Source organism: Chenopodium album, chromosome 19 (assembly GCF_948465745.1).
Source record: "Chenopodium album chromosome 19, dcCheAlbu1.1, whole genome shotgun sequence".
NCBI classification, from domain to species: Eukaryota; Viridiplantae; Streptophyta; class Magnoliopsida; order Caryophyllales; family Amaranthaceae; genus Chenopodium; species Chenopodium album.
The window spans coordinates 7,501,138-7,522,156 of record NC_137852.1 but is presented as its reverse complement, the minus strand read 5'-3'; the positions used below and the strand labels follow the sequence as shown (position 1 = coordinate 7,522,156).

General features: G+C 34.5%; 3 protein-coding genes across 4 annotated transcripts; 1 reads left to right on the top strand and 2 right to left on the bottom strand.

The window, feature by feature from the left end:
- Positions 1 to 1,487: 1,487 nt before the first annotated feature.
- On the bottom strand, positions 1,488 to 3,699 carry LOC145594517 (aquaporin TIP4-1-like). The gene is made up of 3 exons (XM_081650826.1): positions 3,391 to 3,699; positions 2,674 to 2,915; positions 1,488 to 2,009 (listed from the first exon to the last, which is right to left on the bottom strand). Exons 1-3 carry the CDS (start codon positions 3,518 to 3,520, stop codon positions 1,632 to 1,634), a joined length of 750 nt encoding a protein of 249 aa, XP_081506952.1. The 5' UTR covers positions 3,521 to 3,699; the 3' UTR covers positions 1,488 to 1,631.
- Positions 3,700 to 7,937: 4,238 nt separating this feature from the next.
- LOC145594516 (lactoylglutathione lyase GLX1-like) lies at positions 7,938 to 13,774 on the top strand. The gene is made up of 9 exons (XM_081650825.1): positions 7,938 to 8,165; positions 9,397 to 9,601; positions 9,685 to 9,809; positions 9,958 to 10,022; positions 11,007 to 11,219; positions 11,322 to 11,369; positions 12,085 to 12,192; positions 12,316 to 12,456; positions 13,634 to 13,774. Exons 1-9 carry the CDS (start codon positions 8,006 to 8,008, stop codon positions 13,673 to 13,675), a joined length of 1,107 nt encoding a protein of 368 aa, XP_081506951.1. The 5' UTR covers positions 7,938 to 8,005; the 3' UTR covers positions 13,676 to 13,774.
- Positions 13,775 to 13,904: 130 nt separating this feature from the next.
- Positions 13,905 to 16,898, bottom strand: LOC145594515 (VAN3-binding protein-like). 2 transcript variants are annotated; one of them, XM_081650822.1, is made up of 9 exons: positions 16,766 to 16,898; positions 16,062 to 16,345; positions 15,892 to 15,957; positions 15,339 to 15,407; positions 14,871 to 15,243; positions 14,541 to 14,705; positions 14,410 to 14,459; positions 14,207 to 14,264; positions 13,905 to 14,108 (listed from the first exon to the last, which is right to left on the bottom strand). In XM_081650822.1, exons 1-9 carry the CDS (start codon positions 16,770 to 16,772, stop codon positions 13,912 to 13,914), a joined length of 1,269 nt encoding a protein of 422 aa, XP_081506948.1. In that variant the 5' UTR covers positions 16,773 to 16,898; the 3' UTR covers positions 13,905 to 13,911. The 2 variants fall into 2 exon arrangements, with proteins under 2 accessions (XP_081506948.1, XP_081506949.1); XM_081650823.1 differs by having other exon boundaries at positions 13,905 to 14,105.
- Between the last annotated feature and the right edge of the window lie 4,121 nt (positions 16,899 to 21,019).

The following is a 21,019-nucleotide window of genomic DNA, read 5'->3' as shown; positions in this document are numbered from 1 at the left end:
CTAGGTTATTACATTTGTGCTACAAATTTATGTAAATCTATATTTATGTATTAAGGTTCTCAATAAATCTTGGAACAAAAAATTACGTACCTCAACCAAGATCAATAGCAAAACTTGGCCTACAACCTCCAAATCTTTTTACTACCTCTGTTACATATTAGTTGTAATTATTTGTTTGAGATATAAAAAATCTCAAAGTTGCAACTAATATATAACGGAGGTAAAGTATCTAGAACACTCCATGCGACCGTGCCTCTGTATATAATACGGAGTAAAAGATTATATACATATTTGTTTATTTTGAGTACACGATTGTACAATTAAATCACAAATCAATATAATCCCATATTTTGGTTTCATATCATCCTCTATATCCTTCTACATATTACGTTGATGTAGAGTCTACTATATTTTGTTTAGGCATGTGTAGTTTGTGTGTAAACTATAAAATAGTAAAATAGAATCACAACTTAGTTTTGCTTTCAAGTTAATTGACATTGGCTTTCTAATTTGTGCTAATTATTAAAGCATGAAATCATCTTCTATGCTTTCGCTTGATAAAACATGCCCCCTCCGTTACGTTCTTGAGAATTTAGCTATCTTTTTTTTATTTGGGTTCATAAAGTTCGACTCACTTTGTTTTTGGTAGATGGTTTAGAAATCGTAAAGTGATACAAATTTAAAAAAAAAATTCATACAATAATTATTTCTTATTAATTAATAGTTGAAGATATCAAGAATTTGCAATCATGCACTAGAAAATATGCTTGTCTAAAAGTGTGTCAACTAAAGTGATCAAAACTAAGGAATTGCAATTTGATGTATTATGTAATAGTTTGTATATAATACTTACGTACTAGCTATAACACTCGTTTCAAAGGTAGATACTCGTTGCATATCAAAATTATCTTGTACATACTTGATTATATTCGAAGTGTAATAATAGATTAATACTCCGCAGTATTTTTTGATGACCGAAGAAAAAAAAAAGAAAAAAAAAAAAAAAAATCTTGGAGACACATTTATTACTCTGTATCACATTTCACTATTGCTGTGTCCTTTCATCCTTTGTATAATTCGTCAGTTTTTATGTGAGTTATTAGAGAAGTTTGCAAATGTTATAATCAATTGTTGGACAGTAAAATTGATCTGTCATGGTCACATATGTATCACATGGATGTCATTATTGCATTGATAATTTCTTGAACATACATGACACATGCATCAAAGGTTTAATGGTTATTATTATGTAAAAATTGAGAATGACCTTACAATATTAAGGCCTTAGTAGTTGATATACCAAATAATTTAAGAAGTGTAAAAGGTATATAGCTTTAAGTTTTGTCTATTTTACTTTTCACGATATCTAATACAGAATTTTAAATACATATTTTACTTGTATCGCATATAACCATATGTCAGTTGTGATTAAGTGAAATTAATGGTCAAGGTTTTTAAAGTTAATCCGATAAAAATGCAATGGAACAATACTGCAGACTTATTTTTTTTTCAGAGTCCAATATTCGATTAAATTATCCACTTAATTGCATAGTTACATCAAGAAGCTTGCTCTTTTCACAAATGCTCAAGTGTAACTGATTACATTTCAATTTGCACAATAATAATGAAATTTAGAAAGCTTCATCATCTCTTGTAAGAGGAACATGAGACCTAACAATGAAGAAGTTGTCACAAATGAGCCCACCAAGAGCTCCACCAATGAGTGGGCCAACCCAATAAACCCAGTGATTGGTCCAGTTCCAGCTCACAAGAGCCGGCCCAAATGACCTAGCTGGGTTCATTGATGCCCCAGAGAAAAGCCCACCAGCGAAGATGTTGGCCCCAACCACAAGCCCAGTAAGCAATATTCCTTGGCTTTGGAGTGGGCCCTTCTTTGGGTCCACAATGGTGGTGTAAATTGTGAAGAGGAGAGAAAATGTTAGGATCACCTCCATCACTAATCCTTGTAGAGGGTCCACCCCCTTTGGAAGAGAGTGTATAGGAGTTACCTGCATTGTTAATGGCAAAATCGTCAAAATTAGTACTTTCTACGTCTCTTTAAATAAATAGTTAAATTCTAATACTCTTTCGATAAGTATGTATAAGAATTAATGATTCACTTGTATTTTATCTCTTATTTTTTTCATTTTGATGTGTTGCATTGTTTCAAATTATCAACTTTGTAAGAATTTCAAAGTACATAAATATGTTAATGTTCACAGTATTGATTGAATTCTATATAAAAAGTGTGACGAAGACATTTTAATAGCAAAGGTAGCATGTAGAATATAGAAATATGCATAATGTCAACTTTTTTTGGACACTAAGTCACCAAGCTTATCTTCCACGGTTCGATACTACTAGACCAAACTAGACTTGTTATGTTGATGTAAAGACACATTTTAGGACCAAAGGTGGGTTAAAACTTTATTATATTATTTTAATTTGTAGGAGTCACATACGTCGCTAGAGAATTATTTTAATTACGATTTCCCGGGAAAAAAATAGTTATCTTAATTTATTGACCTTATGTCTTAAAATGTTTGTATTATAGTAATAATAAGATAATATGACAACTGATTTCGAAGAAGATAAACAATAATTTTAAAAAAAAGCGAGGATATATAAACACAAAATGATAATAATTGAGGTAAGCAGAAAAAATAAATTTACCAGTCCACCAGTGACATAGGTAAGCAAAAGACAAGCAAGAGCCGAAGCAAGACATTGAATGATCCAATACAATATAGATCTGATAATTGTGATATTGCCACCAATAGCAAGACCAAGAGTAACAGCAGGGTTCAAGTGACCTCCAGAAATGTTAAATCCTGCAGCAATCATCACTGCTACTACAGATGCATGTGTTATTCCCACGAATAACAACCCTACTATTGTACTTGCTCCTGCTTTATCTGTAATTTAAATTCACATTTTTCAACCATATTAATTAAAATATGCATATCATAGGAATATAAACATTTTTCTTGATGATAGCAAGTGCTCAGTTGACAATACAAAGTCGTAAATATCATCTAGCTTAACTGGTTAAAGTATTAAACTAAAAAATTGTGACATCTAAGATTTAAGATGAGTTTCCGTCCACATGTAATATTATTATAGGATGATGACTTTTGGTAGGTTAGGATAACGTATGTGTGGAATATCATACAAGTGGATCTAATTAATATGTGGAGCATAAACCTTATCATTATTATGCAAAGGTAGCTTAGACCTATAGGAGTCATCCCCAACAGAATATTCCGTCGTAAAACATTAATTAATAAGAAAATTTATTTAATAAATCAACAAGTAGGCCTCTCTCCTTTTCTCTAATTGAATTACGAAGTACATTATTATTTATTCTAAAAAGATGGGCAAGAGTAGTACCAGCAGCCATGGCGGATCCAACACCGGCAAAGACGAAGAGGAAGGTGCAAATGAATTCAACGACGAGGGCATTGATGCAATCGGGTTGTGTTGCCTCACGGCTTGTTCCAAGGGCTATTCTGCTAGCCATGTTGATGGAGTAATTGTACACACTTTTTCTCTCTAATAGAGTAGTATATACTCTACTACTCTTACGTACAAAATGTTTGACAAATGAGATGCAAATGCATGCCTTAGCATAAAACGTGCATACATATATATATAAAGAGAGTCAGAAAGATTATTAGTGAAGGGTGGAGCTAGCTGCAAAGGTGGAGATTCCTTTGTCCATGTGATCATGTTATATGGTCAAGGGTGATAATGATATAGTAGTGTACATTATGCCTGAAAAATTATATTGTTGCTTAATTTTTTTTGTTTTTTGAAAGTTATTTTGATGCTTAATTTAACCACCTTTTAGAGCTAGTAGGGTTGGTCTGATTGTGAAGCTTGTCACATCCCACTTAATACAGAAATAATATTATTTCCTTAATTATTTTAAAAAACTTATTTGGGATGTTTTTTAGAGACAAAAAAACAATGAAAGTAGAAAGAACCCAAATAAGGAAGGAAAAAAAACACGGCTAACTCCGTTCTTATTACGTGCGATAAATTGACAATAAAAATATTTTATGTTTTATAAGTAATACCTATTACTTGTATATAATAAAAAACGGATGTAGCATTTATATTACGTCGAGAAAATCTCTATTTATGAAGTACAGTGCGTGGTTCCTACAGGCGTCTGTACCATGCATTGTACAAACGTTTCTCGCGGAAAGAACATATTATACAAATGTAAAGAACAAACATCTATAGTGAAAAGAACATACTATTAAATTGTAATGAACACATACCTAAAGTAAAAGGAACATATTATTACCAAAAAAGAGTGAAAAGAACATATTTCCATGTTCTTTTATTGTCAGTTAGAGCAACTTCAATGGCAAGCTAATTTGACAATTAGCTTGTCATGACACATAAGCTTTTAAGCTAATTATCATTTTAGCTACTTTTTGCTCCAATGCCTAGCTATTAGCTTAGTAGTAGTTGTTGGATAGAAAATACATAGAAAGAGCTTAATTGGTGCAATGATCATTTTCATTTTGGCAAGTTTAATTCCCTAGCAAATTAGCTTGGCAAAGCTAATTTGCTTAGCCAAGCTAATTGAGTTTTCTAGCTCCAATGGTCAAGCTAATAGCTAGGGAATTATTGTAATTGCAAGCAAGTCCCTAGCTACAACCATTGGAGTTGCTCTTAATGTACTTTTATTTGTAATATTATGTTCGTTGCTTATTGCGAAATGTTCTTTGAATTTCGTCTTTGAATTATGGTGGGTATATATAAATAATGTTTACATAATATTATCATGTTCTTTATCTTTTTTTTTTTTTTTTGACAGGATGTTCTTTGTCAATTTTACAGATATTCTTCAGATAAATAAAAAGTGATAACATTTAGTTGTTCTTTACAAAACAGATATATGTTCGTTACAAAATAGTTGTACGTTCTTTACAAATTAGCTACATGTTCTTTCCGCGTTTTTTGGTGGTACCATGCTTGGTACCACCGCCTGTAACTTAAAATTTTCATATGAAGTATATGGAGTGAGTACTTGCTACGAAGTATATTGTACAAAGTAGCTATATTTCTTTTTGGAAGGAACACTCAAATCAAAGGAGGTTGTTTTGCGTTAAATCAAAATCATTCTTTATTTCCACTAATTATGCGTTTTGCATCCCACCATCATACTAATTATTATTTCAAAGATAGCACCAAAAAAAAGGGCTAAAAGACAAGATGAACTGATTTATTATTATGGGTAACAACGGATTCGTCTTTGTCACATTATTTTGTTTTGGAAGACTGGAATTTTTTTTAAACTTTTGTTACACACATTTGACCTCAAAACAGTAACAAATCATTTTCGACCATTATATATCTACTACTTGCCCTATTATGATTATAATTTATAAACCAACTTTAATAACCTTAAAGGGACACTCTCCACAACCACTTCGGGCCTGTTCACATTTACTGAACTGATTGGAGCTGAACTGAACTGAACTGAACTGATTGGAGCTGAACTGAACTGAACTGAACTGATTGGAGCTGAACTGAACTGAATTGAGCTGAAATGAATATTTTATGAGAGAGGGTAATTAAGAGCTGAACTGAACTGAACTGAACTGAACTGAACGGAACTGATTGGAGCTGAACTGAACTGAACTGAAATTAAGTAAATGTGAACAGGCCCTTCGCTTAGGGAATTTATTTTTGCAATAATCCTGTTTTCAGCCTTGTTATCAATTTTGCTCCGGCTTACTCCTACTAATTAGGGTAAAGTTGACAAATAATATCAATTCAAATTTCAAAATATAACTATTATGAATATTGAAACATATATGGAATACACAGAGGTCCGAAGGTAGTAGTCTAGATGTATTCGGATCAATGACAAACATTGAGTACTATGTACCCCCAATCTTATCGTTAGTTCGTTACATGCTTATGTTTTGTCACTTTTGTGTACTAATTACATTAGTAAGTGAGTAATACCAAGTAATTTGGACCAAAAGGCGTCAACGTTCATGCACCACTACACAATTGATAAATAAAAATGATTACAACCATCCTAAAAGTTTGAACGTGCATGAAGGTGCATGATGATTTCGTTTGAAGTTGATCAAATATTGGTGTGAATTATTTGCATACTAAAGCTGGCAACCACGTAATTAACTACGTACGACTTTTGTCCGACTGGCCGCCCTTCTTATCATTTGTCAACATTACTTGTTTAATTGGCTAGAGCTACTCTACCTAGTTGCCGGGGTCATTTCTATGATCCAGCCAAAGCTTGCTAGCCATAGTATATATAGGGTGAAATCATATAGGGAGTACAACATTATTGTCGGGTTTTTAATGGTCAGAGATGATGAAGTTTGATTACAATATTTATTACCCCGTATTATGTGCGAAGTACTAGTATTTTGTATTGGTATAATAGATTACTAAGAAAGCATCATTATTATAAAAGTATCATAAATCATCGATACACAATAACAGATAAGGGGGTTGTTTGGCAGTTGGCGGTTGGCTTGACTTGTTTGACTAGTTGGAACGCCTGGAAGTATTAGCTGTATGAGTTGGCTTTTGGAAGGTCAAATCCAAATTACTGATCGATTTCAATGTATAAGGATTTTGGAATTAATTTTGCCAATTTTTGCCCTTGAGGTCTATTTATAATTATGGTCCATGTTCTGGTTTTAGGGGCGTTTGTTAGCTAGGTTTTTCTTGATTCGTTCCTCTTTGTTATTCTTCATGTTAAATGACTTAGGGTGTTCTTTTGTTTCACTTTCTTTATTGCTTTTACTGCATATCATTTGTATAACGTGGGAAGTCAAGTGTTGTGGTTGCTCTTTGTTTTGTAGGTTGGTACACTTTTGAGTTTGTTAATTTTGGCTCTCTTTGGTGGTTTTTGTTTTTGTGGATGTCAAATTGTCAATAACATGTACTAGCTAGGAATGTGTGTCCAAGTTAAAGAATTGAGGAGGATGTAAATTTGGGATGATTAGGATGGAGCTAGGTATAAAGAGGTAAAGAAAGGTGGTGTCCTCTTCTCCTCCTAACAATCTTCAGGTGATGAATTGAAAGGATTGCAGTTGGTGTGTATGTTGTTAATTAGGACAACATGGCTTCCATTGAAAATGTGGTCTTGATTTCTTGAAGGTTCAATTCGTTGTTAGTTGTGATGTGTTTGGATAAAGAAAGGGGAAGGAAAGGAAGGGGATGGAGGAGAATGGAGGGAAGAGAGAGAAGGTTTAGTGCGGTCCAGACCAAACTTTATACACTCCTAATAGAAGCACAAAACAGTCGATATATAAATTGGCTTGTGGATCTACACATCACCATTATACTACGAAATATCCTAATGTAAATATAAGAAACATTGAACTACTGCGAAATAGTTATGACAACGAGGGATAACAAAATAAGTTTTATGACCAACCATCATTCAGTATATATGTAGCCAATACGGAGTATCGTAATTCGTAATTCTTAAAGTTTAAGAATTATCAGATTTATTAAGGATAGCTCGTGTGCCCATGGGTTTTCAACACGCCCACAATGCCCATGGTCCCGACTCTCGAGTCGTGCTTGGGCCATGTTTTTGCAATTTTAGGCCCGATCCAGCACAACCCACCTGTACAAGGATGTGCTGAGCCCGATATAGGGCCCGAAAAGTTTTAGACCTACTGGTCAAGCTCACGATGTGACCTACAACCATCTTTTAGGGCCTGTTCTCTTACGTTGAAATTCAGTTCAGTTCAATTTAGCTCCTAATTTCCTTCTCTTATAAAATAATCAATTCAGTTCAGTTCAGCTGAATTCAGTCAATGAGAACATGCCCTTAGTATGGTCCGAACCTTCCCTTGGGCGGTTGAGCCACGGTCGAGACGGAGAACCAAACCATGATGACAAGTCGACAACCCAAGAAATACGAAGTATAACAGCAGATAAGAAAGCGCCAAAAAAATCTGTTGCAGAAAGAGAAATCAACAGTAGTACAGCAACAATGGCGTCGTCTTCTCCACTCTCATTCGCACCTCCACTTCAACAGTCTCTCTCTTCAACATTCTCCAACTCAAGGATTCTCGCTTCTCATTCTCGCGTCGCATTTTCTCTCTCCTCCTTTCATATCTCTCGCCGCCTCTCTCTCCTTCACTTCGGTGCTGGTAATTACCTCGAATTTCTCTTTCTTACTGCAATTTCTTATGCGTTGATAATACTTGTCGAAATACATGTTGAATTTTTGAATTTTGATGTTTAATTGTTGTATTTAGTAGATAAGAAACTACTGAATAATCCATGTTTTTCATTTTGAAATGATTAGTTTTGTAATGTTAGGGCCTAATCGATGACAATTTGGATATAATTCTTCTTTATTGAAAGAATTTTAATGATAAATTTGATTTTACTCACAATACTTTGTACGGAGTACTTGTTAATTTTTGCTAATTTTCATTATTAGAAGTATATTTTTGCAGAGTTTATTGAAGAAATTAAATGTGAAATAATATTATTGCTAACTTATACGAGTAGCAAAATCTGTTTTCATAAGATATTATTATTATTACTACCTCCGTTACATATTATTTGCAACGATTTGACATAAAGTAGAGAGGGAAATTGTCTAATCGTTGCAAATAATATGTAACGGAGGTATTATTATTATTATTATTATTATTATTATTATTATTATTATTATTATTTTAGTTGATGTACTATTGTGGAAATTGACCGTACAAATTGACAAAGGTTGATATTTTGATCTGAAAGTGCTATTTTTTTAAAGTTGGAGAGTGGCATATTGGCATTCAATTGTTGGAAAATTAGAATGTTTGTTTCGAGGTTTATATGATTAAAAAAATAAAATAAAATCATGTCATTCAGTTGTAGCAATTTTTGAATTATAGTTGAATCCATTGTATAAAATGCTATAGTTTGATGCATGCTTTTAATTCCATTGGAAGTTTTTTATTAGCATGATGGCTTGTGTATCTTATAAAGAAGCATTGAGAGACGTTGAATAAAGAGTTTTAAGCCTACGATCACATTGAAATCGGTATAAATTCTTGAATCCTAATGTGGAGTTTCACGACTAAGGGGTGATGGATGAAACCCAAGAGTATCTACTATCTAGAAATTTTGAAGCAAGCTGTCTATTACATAGAATTTCTTACCGGAGAATGGTTTAGGTGGGAAAACTGTACTTTGGTATCTGTAGAAGTTGGTTTGATGTAAACATGTAGTGCTGCCAGGAGTTTTGGATGTTTAATGTTTGTGTATTCTTTTGGGAAATATTGTTCGTTTGGAGGATATTTGTTGAAAATTGTGAGAGGAAATGATGTTGATCTCATGAAGTTGGTATCAAGTTTGCACTAATACATATATCGGGCTCTACAGCTGTCTCACAGCCGCAGTTGGTTGGTCTTAAGGAATCTACACTGCCAAAGCCAGAAAAGAATATACTGGAGACTGGTATAGTCGGTAATATAGCTGAAGCAAGACCTTCTGTTACCGAGGAATATGCTGTAGAGTGGGCTAAAAATGACAAGAGAAGATTACTTCATGCTGTCTATAGTGTCGGGGATTTAGATAAGACTATAAAGTAAATTTCTAACTTTTAACATCTGCGACTTTAAGATTTGCTCATTATGAAGCAGATGACTTATTTGTGTGGGAAGCCTGTAGATTCTATACGGAGTGTCTTGGCATGAAGTTATTACGGAAAAGAGACATTCCAGAGGAGAAGTATTCAAATGCGTTTTTTGGTTATGGACCTGAAGAGTCACACTTTACTGTTGAACTTACATACAGTAAGCTATCTGGCTTTATCTCCATTTATTTCCAATACCATGAACACCCAGGCCTATTATTTTAGTTGATTTACCTTTCCTTCCATGTGGTTACTTTATTTCTTGCATCTTACATGATAAGGTGTTGTCATTAAATAAATGATTGCAGACTATGGAGTTGACAAATATGACATTGGGGCTGGTTTTGGTCACTTTGGTGTTGCGGTTGAGGATGTGAGTTTCCTTGAATTTCTTAGATTTTTCGGCACTTAACGCTATAGATTGTGCTACAGAGTTTCTTCTAAGGTAAGGTAAGTAGAAAATATATCCAATGTCACACTTTAGAATAATCTTGGTAAAGTTGAAACTTGTTATATAGATGGAGAAATTATATCCTTACAGAATTTCAGACACAGTCAATTAATGTCTAATATTTCCTAAGTCACTTTGCTTGTTTGAGAGCTTGCAATTATTCCCCCTACGCCCTACCTTCATTTCTTATATTTTGGGTTGATATCTTATATATGGTCTCCCCGTCTTATTTTGGTTAACATCTACTTTCTGCATGGAGAATGGAGATTAAGGAGAGTGAAGAGTAGAATTACTTGGTTTATGTGCACCTGTTGTAAAACTAAAACTATAGCCTGATCAATCTTAAAGGTGCACACTTCCCTTCTCATTAGAACATGAGGGAAATATGCAAAGAACTATATAAACCACAAGAGTGTATAGTTCAAATTCAAGGAACATAGATAGCTGTTTTTGATCGAGCGCACCATGAACATTGTGCACCTGGGTGTACCATGTAATTTGAAGAAAAGTAAAGAAATTAATTGGTCGGTGAGTGGGCCCAACTTAATAGAAAATGTAGAGAGAAAAAATTTACTCATAGGACGTCCCAAAATAGAATATGCAAACTTAAATATGAGATGAAGTTTTTTTTTTTGTTTTTTAATTATCATGAGCCTTCTTGTACATATTCCTGTAATCATGTGCACCAGATATAGTATAGTGAACGCATTTGTTCAATTTGACTGAGAAGGATTGTTACTGATCTTTTTGCAAGCTTCTAGCTTTCCGGGTAGCCTTTGTCTCTTAACTTGTCAAATTTTTAATTTTCGTTTTCATTTTGGACTGAACATTTGAAACTTCAGTTTCTTTGTAAAGATGCATGCTATGAGAATATGGCCAGTTTTTTAGAATTTAATTTTTCTGTAGGTTGCTAAAACAGTGGATCTTGTTAAGGCAAAGGGTGGAAAGGTCACAAGGGAACCTGGTCCAGCTAAAGGTGAAAGTTCCATTATTGCTTTTATAGAAGATCCAGATGGTTATAAGTTTGAGCTATTGGAAAGGGCATCTACATTAGAGCCCCTTTGCAAGGTGATGCTTAGAGCTGGAGATATTAATCGTGCCATTAGTTTCTATAAAAAGGTAACTTTGACTCAATAGCTGGTTTTTTGGCCATCAGGTGGTGTTTTTTACCTGCTGCAAGTCTGATTGTTCATTTGTTGTGTGCTTTCTTTGAATTTGAAGGCATATGGCATGGAGCTATTCCGCAAGATGGATTTTCCTGAGCACAAGGTAAAAAAAATGTAGCCTGTGATTTGAGTAGGTCTTGCCTCATTAGGTATACATCAGATGGGGAAGATTTTCTTTTGTCACCCTATGGTGGATTGGTAGGGGCTGGTTTAGTATTTGTCAGTGACTTGCTTCATTATAGAACATTGCTTGATGGGACGATGATGAGATGAAAGGGTATTTGATACCGTCTTTTCTTTCTCTACACCTTTGGCCTCTTGTGCAAAGGAGCCTGTAAAAAACATCAGTGTGTGTGATGGACTCGTGAGTTCTATGCTCAAACTTTCTGCCAGCACATATAAATCTTCATAGCTCTCAAGGATTTTTTAGGTGTTCAGGTCTCAACTTGAAACAGCCTTGTTAGTTGTTATTTATTGCAGGGAAGGCTGCGTAGCCTGCCTTCCTCTTCCCACCTAGGGAAAGAGCCTCTTTAGAAGCATTGTAACAATGGCTTTACCATTTCAGGAAGCTGACTTTTGGCTCAAAGTGAACTGAATAGCCTGGAACCTAATCTATTCAGATAAATTCTAGTAAGTTTCAAGGGAGCAGTTAAGATATCGTAGGGTCCAGCAATGGGAAAGAGTGGCTTTTAGTGCTTTAGTTAAGCTATTAAGCTCTCATCATTCTTGATGTGTCATTGTGGTGTATTAATTTTTAAATTTATTGATTGGTATTGTCTGTCAAACATCTTTGCTGACTGAAAAATGATGTTTTCCAGTACACAACAGCTATAATGGGTTATGGTCCAGAGAATAACAATGCTGTTCTGGAGTTAACATACAATTATGGAGTCAAAGAGTATGACAAAGGAAATGGTTATGCACAGGTAAATTTCCGATCTTGATGAACTTGGACTTGAAGCATGATATCTGCTTCTACTCTAGCTTCCTTGGCTTTAAATTTCATACGTGTGAATTAGTTGTTGATGTATTTATTTATTATCTTTCAGATTGCTATTGGAACAGACAATGTATATAAAACAGCTGAGGCAGTTAAACTTAATGGAGGGAAAATTGTACTTGATCCAGGCCCATTGCCTGGATTGAATACCAAAATAACTGCTTGCTTGGATCCTGATGGCTGGAAGACGGTATTATTTCTCTAATCATGAAACGGCTTAATTTTACTTTTATTTGTAACTTAAAATTTCATGATTTTTCCTCTTGGTGGCAATTTCATGGTATAGGCAGATTTTTGTATCTTGTGTGTCCTTATTAAAATTTGAAGTTCTAAAATTGTACATTGTGATTGAACAACATTGGAATATTCCCTAAATGCATTGTATTCGTAATATTTAGAATGTTTACGATACAGAAACCTCCAAGCTGCAGCTATTATTTAGAGGAGTTGATAGGCCACCATGCCTCCGTTGTGGAGTTTAAGCTGTATCATTTTAGGAAGTTGGAAAAATTTAGGTGCAAATGCCAACCAAGTAGATTGCTAGTCATCTCACATTAGCTTAATTTAATGTATGAAGATCTAGTTTTGTTGATTTAACTTCTTTGTGTCTTATGATGCTAAGTGAGTGTTTCCTATATGTGTGAGGCCTTTGTGCATTTGGACCTTGGAGGAATTTAATTTGAGACACTAGCAAAACATAGAAATTAAGTCATTAACATTAACCTTATGCAGTTATGCGCATGCAGAGGTCCAGTCCTTCAACAGTTTAGTACTTTAGCTTTCCAAAAGCTGCCTACAGCGTGGATTTAGTGTGACATTACTTCGACTGCTCAACAACTTTGTTTACTTTTCGAGTTTTCTCTTCTTTCATTTCTTCTCTTTCCTTCCTGAATATTAGCTGAATGTTGAACCTCAAGGAAGTGAAGTAATTTGGCCGACACAAAAGGTGTGGTGTATTTCAAACTTGATTTGAGAAAGATAAATAGAAATTACTCTTAAGATACATTGAAAATAAAAAATGGGCTCTTCAGTTAATCACAGAACTGTCCCTAGGCTACTAGATTTATTTTTAAAATAAAATAATTGAAGGGTCAAAAGGGAAAAGTATTAACAGTCTTGTTTCGTTTTGCACTTCTCTGTATTATTTGCTTCATCCAATATAAAAAACATATTACGTAAAGCAGGATGGAGGAGTTATCGAAATGAGAATATGAGATGTACTGTGATGGAATTTGTAACTTTCCTTTCACAAGTCGTGGATTCGGCCTTGAATCTCTATATTTTTTAGAGTCTGTCAAATATTTTTGTATGAACTTGAACAATTATATGATGTCAGTTTTACATCTTTGCAAATGTGATTTTTACAGGTATTTGTTGACAACAAGGATTTTCTTAAGGAACTTGAGTGACCAAGGCCTGCTGCTTCTCCATCTCTCTGTAAGACAGAGATGGTACAATTTTGATGCTTCGAAATTATCTATATGAGCATCATGTCAAAGATTGTTGTATGTTGTAAATTCAAGTTTTTTTTATAAATGACATGAGATTTATCAGGAAACTTTTCTCATTATGCATTCATGAAAGAGATTTCTGGTTTATACCAGCCAACCTGCAACATAACTATTACACTTACAGTAGTTTGTAATTACATGCTAATGCGGCAATTCAGCAAGTTTTGGATCCCATCAGTCCACATTTGTTTTTCGCCTTTGTTTTTACATTCGAATTCTATGACCCTGTCAGCTGTTTGTATCCCAAAGTAAGCCTTGTGCTCGCTGTTGTCTTCTCGCTCTCTTCCAGACCATGCTAAAACATCAGAATATACTCCAGATACTGTAACTGCTGAAACAATGTCACTAGTTATATTTAAACACCACAAAGGTGAGCAAGATATTGCTCATTTTGTGTGCTAATAAAGGAGGAGGAAATTAGTTGCTTACATTTCTTCTTTTTTGTGAAAGCCCCTGCTATATGCGTGCTCTTTAGTTTTACAACTATCTGCTTAGCACAAAAGATTTAGTTATCTGCTTATATGCTGTGTTCTGTCTAGGAAATTACCTATTGATTTGAAAATCATTGTACTGTCTTTCCTTTTTCTTGCAGTAGATATGTAAAAAATATATATATTAGTAAGTTGTTCTACCTCTAATGTTGAATTTATGCTGAAAGAGACTTGCTTCCAGTGTAAATCACCTGGGGTCAAACATGTACAAAGAGTCAGACACTCTTCACCGGGACATTGCCTATGATCGACTCAGTCTGTTACCATATTACCTTTTCTGGTACGTTTCAGAAGCTCTCCACCCTGCATCACAAAGTTCATGGCAGTCATTGAGTTTGATTCTGTGCCATCTTCAGATTGCTCCTCACTTAAAGCAAGACCTGGTGCTCCATACCCTTTGTGTAGCCTTGCCTTCAAAGTTGCAGCTCCTCTTAGCGCTGCATAGTGCGATTATAATTTTTCAATAAAGTTTCCTATTGAGTGTTTAGGATTGGATGTAGGAATATATGGATGTTTTCTTATTCTATAGTGGCATGTATTGGTGATGCTTTCTTTTAGTTCAAATATACCATATTAGATAGTTTGTATAAATATTACTATACCAGTAGCTGCTCCTGCTGTTAAAGTCATGATATCTCCATTAGTCCTTGCATTTATTGCAGAATTAACAGCTGTAAGAATCTGATGTTGATCAGCCCCCATATCCTCTGCTATCTCTATGCAATGCGATGCTACTAGTGCAGCAGCAGATGCAAGGGCAGTAGTTGGTCTAATTGGTGCCTTTGGCTGTCCAGATGATGCCTCTATTGGTGTTGCACTTGAGGCTGTTAATGCCGCAACAGCTGCAGCCACACCTGCTACTGACACTGCAGCATGTAGCTGTGCATTGTGAGTTCTTATTTCATGCTTCTTTCTCTCCCTTTGATCCTTCATCCGTCTCCCCATTGTTCTCCCTTTTATTATGCTTTTGCATAGCTGCATAATTATTACATGTATTAATTAGTTGCTATTATGTATGCGAAATTAGTAACTTAAATCAGAAGATTGAAAGGATGTAGATTTTTAATTACCCCACTTCTTAACAGTTGTTGATTGGATAGAAAATCAGGGTGAAGTGCTTGATGAAGTAAGAAGAGTTCCTAGCCAAATTAGACCCATGTCAGAGATAGTCAAGGTGATGAGTAAAAAGCTGATCTCCCAAATCCATAAAAACATTAGAAAACTGAAAGGTCTGGTTTATTAGGATTATAAATACTCTTATGTAACATTGGTTTTTCAATCACCCTAATCAATATGCGCAATGAATTATTTCATCTCTACATTACATGATATATACTGAGTAAGAATATGGAATAAACAAATTTAATGTTTCAAGCACTGGCAGAGTTGCATGTTCTTTGTCTCTCTCGCTCTCTTTTGCATAACTGTGTAAGACATGTAATCGCTCTTAAGCTTTCAGCCTGTTTTACATGACGCTTAAACATATAAGCCTATTTTAATACATACAGTAAGTATGTTTGCTAGTTCTCTACTGTTTGTCTAAATAATACAACTTCATTTTCTGATCATGATAGCTTGAAGGATATAAGATGATGGAAGGCATGAGACTGAAGAAGTATATACCTTTGTGTCATCACTACCTCTTGGAGATATTGGAGGACTTTCTCCACGATGGGGTTGTTCATCTTCCTGCAAAAAGAGAACAAAATTCATAAAAATGATTGTTATATTTATATATAACATCTATATACTAATGTTCTTTTATCAGATGAGCTTGGATCAGATGATTTTACATAATTATTTGTAAGGATGGTATGAGTATCTGCAACATTCAGCTTCAGTTCATCTTTAAGAAAATCAAATGCCGTCTTCTCAGGTAATTTCGGCGTCACATGGGTGGTAGAGAGGGCCTTGGAGAGCTCAGTTGCTGAAAGACTCCATGATCTTGCTAAAAACTCCATGGACTCGGTTGGAGTCTCTGGCGGAGGTACAGATGTCGGCAGCCATTTCGCAGGACCATTTTCATCTATGTTTGCAAGCTTATTTGCCACGCTTTTCATGCCTTCCATACTTATCTCTGCATCCACAAAACAGGTAAAATACATTATTAAATTTTCCTTCCTATACAATGGTGTTGGATATCATTGCTTTAAATAATTTTTTTTTGTATAATCCCAGCAACATCCTCCTACAAGACCCTCCTAATACAACCTACCCATAACACCCTAAAAATTCTTACATGTACCCAGGTGTATCTAGTATAATAAGGTGCACCCACGGATGTACATTTGCTCAATTCAAAAATCATCAAATGAGCAAAAAAATATCCTTAGATGCACCTAGCTCTAGGTACGCCTGGGTTCCCGAGTGCATTCCCCCCCCCCCCCCCCCCAACCCTACAAGAATCGAACGCTGCCTACGAGGGGGGCAGGATGGTAGGAATGGAAGCACTAGCGAGTGTTCCATCCTCGGATTATCTATTAAATATCATCATTACCTTTCATTGTAGTTGTCTAACCTAGAACTCGATCTAGCTGGATAATGAAGAATGTTACAGGGAAGTGTGATATATATAACCTGATTCCTTGAACCAATAGTGAAAGTCAAGGAATGAAAGCAGAGTACTATTATTCTATATATCGACTCGAAAAGACAGAAATAAAGATTAATCAACTTTGTCCAGAATTTATTCTCAGTGATATATCTTTTAAGCGTGCTTTTAACTAGTGAAAGAGTAAAAAAATAAAGACTGTTTTAAAGTATTGAGCGGCGAGATACTTGATGACTTAGGGCCATATTTGCTGCCATTATTACTGATTAAAGTAAGAAATTTGGGGCCCTTTTTCTTCTTTAAAATGGTAATGGTATATGCAAAGTTTTATGCAACTGCTATGCAATTGTTTAGTTTGATGATTAAATATGCTTTTGCAGGTTTTGGTTTCTGGTTTTCTTTTGTCTCGCTCATTTGACCTGGTTTGTGCGCACGACTGCACAGGTGATTCGTTCGTTTTAATGACTTGTTTTAGCTTTGCACTTTTGCAGTACACAAGAGTGCAAAAAGAATTATATTATATGTTTCGCGAATTTGGTTGTTTTGATAATACGTACGGAGTATTTGTATTAGTCGTGACATTGTCGTAACACTTGTTATAAATATATGTTTCTTAATGCACAATTGTGCATTAAGTGATAGCTAGCCGTAGATCCAGCTTTGTCTCGGATTTAAGTCATGTTACATCGACCAATTTCTATTTTACAATCATGTGTAATATGAGAGTTTTATAGAGCCCATCATTTACCGAAATACTTCATACATAGTACTTCCTCCGTCTCTTTCTAGTTGACACATTTCTTTAGTCACGTTTGCCAATGCACTTATTCAATTATTAATATCTTTAATTATCGATAAGCAAAAATTATGAAAAGATGATATTTTGAAAGTATATAACATGACAAATCTAACAAGATCGCACATGACTATATTTTTCATTACGTATAAAGCACAAAACACAGTCAAAAGGAGGTGTGTGAATAGTGCTAAAGTCAAAATGTGTCAACTAAATAAAAACGGAGGTAGTATATATTACAAGTAGCTCATTGGACGAGGGTAATTAGGTAACATTGAATAAAATACTTCGTAGCTAAAGGTGAGTATATCATATCATATGATTAACGGGAACAATTTCATTATACATGATTATGTATATAAACAATGTCTTAGTGGATTAAAAAGATATGAAGGTCCTTAAATTCAGCAAAACCAAATAAAGCAGGCGCAACAAATTACCATATTTTTGCTTTAATCATTGCTCTTTGAAGCTTAATTAGGTTGTAATGGTGACAAGTCCCCATGCATTCAACTATATGGGAAGCTGACTAAAGTTAAGTTTATTCATCCATTAGCTTATTCCTTACTAGCCTTGGAAATTTTTTTATGAATAATATAGGTTTGTTCATATCGAAATACATTAATCTTAGTTTGATAAGTACAAAACTCATAAAAAACCGTTGTAACCATGCTAAAAAATTATGTTCAATTTTCTTTCCTTCCATTTTATATGTACATTAGAAGTTTCATCAACTAAATAAAAATTGAATTATTTTAAAGTAACATAAATGAATTAATCTCAAAGTACTAATTTAATTTAGATTATCATGGGCTAATTCCGATCATCATTACCCAATCTCTCATCATTTCTTATCTAGTTTTCTTTTGTTATCAAAGGATGAATGCGTATACGGTATAATCATACTTTAAATTTTTTTCAAAAAAAAATCTCTGCAATTTGAAGTTTAATATTGAGAGATGGCCACATTTGCGTAATGTTACATCCATTAAGATAGAAATAGTATAATGAAGTATATGAATGCGTCAAATTAATAAATCATTGCAAGGCCCGGCGTTAATGCAAAGAAACGTTTGAGAAATGAGTTAATGCTAATACGTAACGAATGTACTCAATTCCTTGAAAGTGGCAAACCATATGATTACTTTACAATATGCTTTTTTTATGTCTCGTGTGGGTTTTACGTTGCATAATTATTAATTACATGCATCATTTGTCTTCTAATATGCTATTTATATTATTCTTAGTCTTATATTAATCATGTAATATTATTAATAAGATTTAACTAATCTTAGAGGTGTTTAACATTTTTTTTTTTTTTTTTTTTTTGTCAAGCATGCTTAGGCGGCACTCGCCACAAGTGTCCACTTTATAAGTCCGAGGTGGTTTAACCTCAAATCATCTGTAAATAAATAGTCATTTAACCTTTTAAAATGGACACAACTTTCTTGTTTCTAAGACACATTCCAACACTCCCCCTCACTTTACATTCGTTTGGTGTTTGACAACACTTTTGTTCACAAGTGGGTACATCATACAGAGTCACGTATTATTCCAACCTTGTCTAAGATTTTTAGATTTGTTTGTGTGTTACACCTAGAGGTGGCAACTGGCCACTAGGTTGGGTTGACACAACCCATTTTATAGTGTCCACATATTAGACTTACTAGGCTCAGTCGAAACCATTAAACGGTTCTGGATCAAAATGGTAGATGATTATGTTATATAGGAATCCCTACTCTCAAGGTAGTCAAAGTGTAGATCTCTCCCAACCTTTGAATGTATAATCCTTACCATTATGTCAAGCTTAGCTTAGTACTTCACATACTCCATAATATAAGATTGTAATAATTGTTTTTAGAGTTTTGGAATTACCAAATGAACAATTTCATACATTGATAAACTGGTATAGTGGTATGCAGTGGAGTAATAAAAAATTTGCATCACGAAAACAGGGAAACCTTCTACAAACCCACGAAAGGTTACTGGATAGAGTTATACACCCCTTCCAATATACTCATAGTATAAGGTACATTTTTCTTCATAGTCTAATTTAATATAGTTGTCACTTTCAATTGATTTATTTCTTCCGGTATATTAATGTCTACTTGCATTGTAGGGTGAAAATAGGTCCCTTTTACCACCAAAATAGTAGTGTTAATATATTTATAACGGACGTAATGTTCTGTCACACACACTGATGTACATTGATCAAAGTTTGCGACATAAACATTTTGAATAGCCTACAACTTTCATTTTAACTGAAAAGATGTGTTACACACGTCTCTCTAGCATCATCAGTTTAACAAACATGAAATCAGTTATACAGTACCCTGCAATGTTGGATTTGTGCAATAACTAAATCATAGCAACATGAGCTAGAATAATCTGCAAAAGATGCGTTTATATACAAATCCAAAAATCTTTACAGCACAGTCCAACATACCACCATGTTGCATTAGAAACTTGTATATTCCTACAGATGACTTGTTCCGTCCTGCGGCATAAAAAGATTAGCTCTTTCCGAATTTGGCTATTCTTCCCTAGATTGCATAACATCCTAATCGCATTGAGCCAAATTTGCTCTTAATATGAGAGCAAAAATTGTCAGAATTCACACCCTTAACCTGAGAGCCACATGTATGGCTGCAGCATGTAGGCAATGCGGTACCACATTATCACGCACCACATAATTCATCTGATCAAAGGTATTGAATGACCTTTCTGGAGCTTTCTTGCAAAGCACTTGATACCATTCACAATGCCAAGCATATCACTGAGCTTGTAAATGTATGAGATTGGGCACAAATTCAATTTGATCCTGCTCTAAGCTATCAGAGGGGCAAACCTACATGAGATAGTTCGATAATGCCCTCTGCCACTTGTAAAGAAGAAGACTGTTCGGAAAACTAGTTCTGAACCACAGAGAAGAAGGGCAATGGATCCTACCTCAAGTACAATTACCAATTTGTCCCCCTCCTATGGTTCACCAGAGAACTAGTTCTCTAAACAGCCTTATTCAGCTACTTATTTGAGTTAATGATTCCAACAATATCAATTCCGGACATTAAGCTCTAGTAGCAGGCAGGTGGTGTTCATAAGGCTATTATTCAGAATCTCAGCTCTATGTATATATTCCACTCTCATAAAATCAGTATCTCACTTGGTAAGTAACGCAACATTACTATAGGTGTTTCAAGACCTGAAATACCCCTCAGCATTATGCAGGATGCAGGAGCTACTAGCTAGAATACACAAAATCAATTACCATATAAAACTAAAACAATGTTTTGTACATGTTTAATCAATCATAGTATGGATCCTATATCCTCTATCAGTAGTTTGATACATCTGGGATTTGTTATTTATATATAGTTGTCCATACTAACCTTTCTTAACTATAA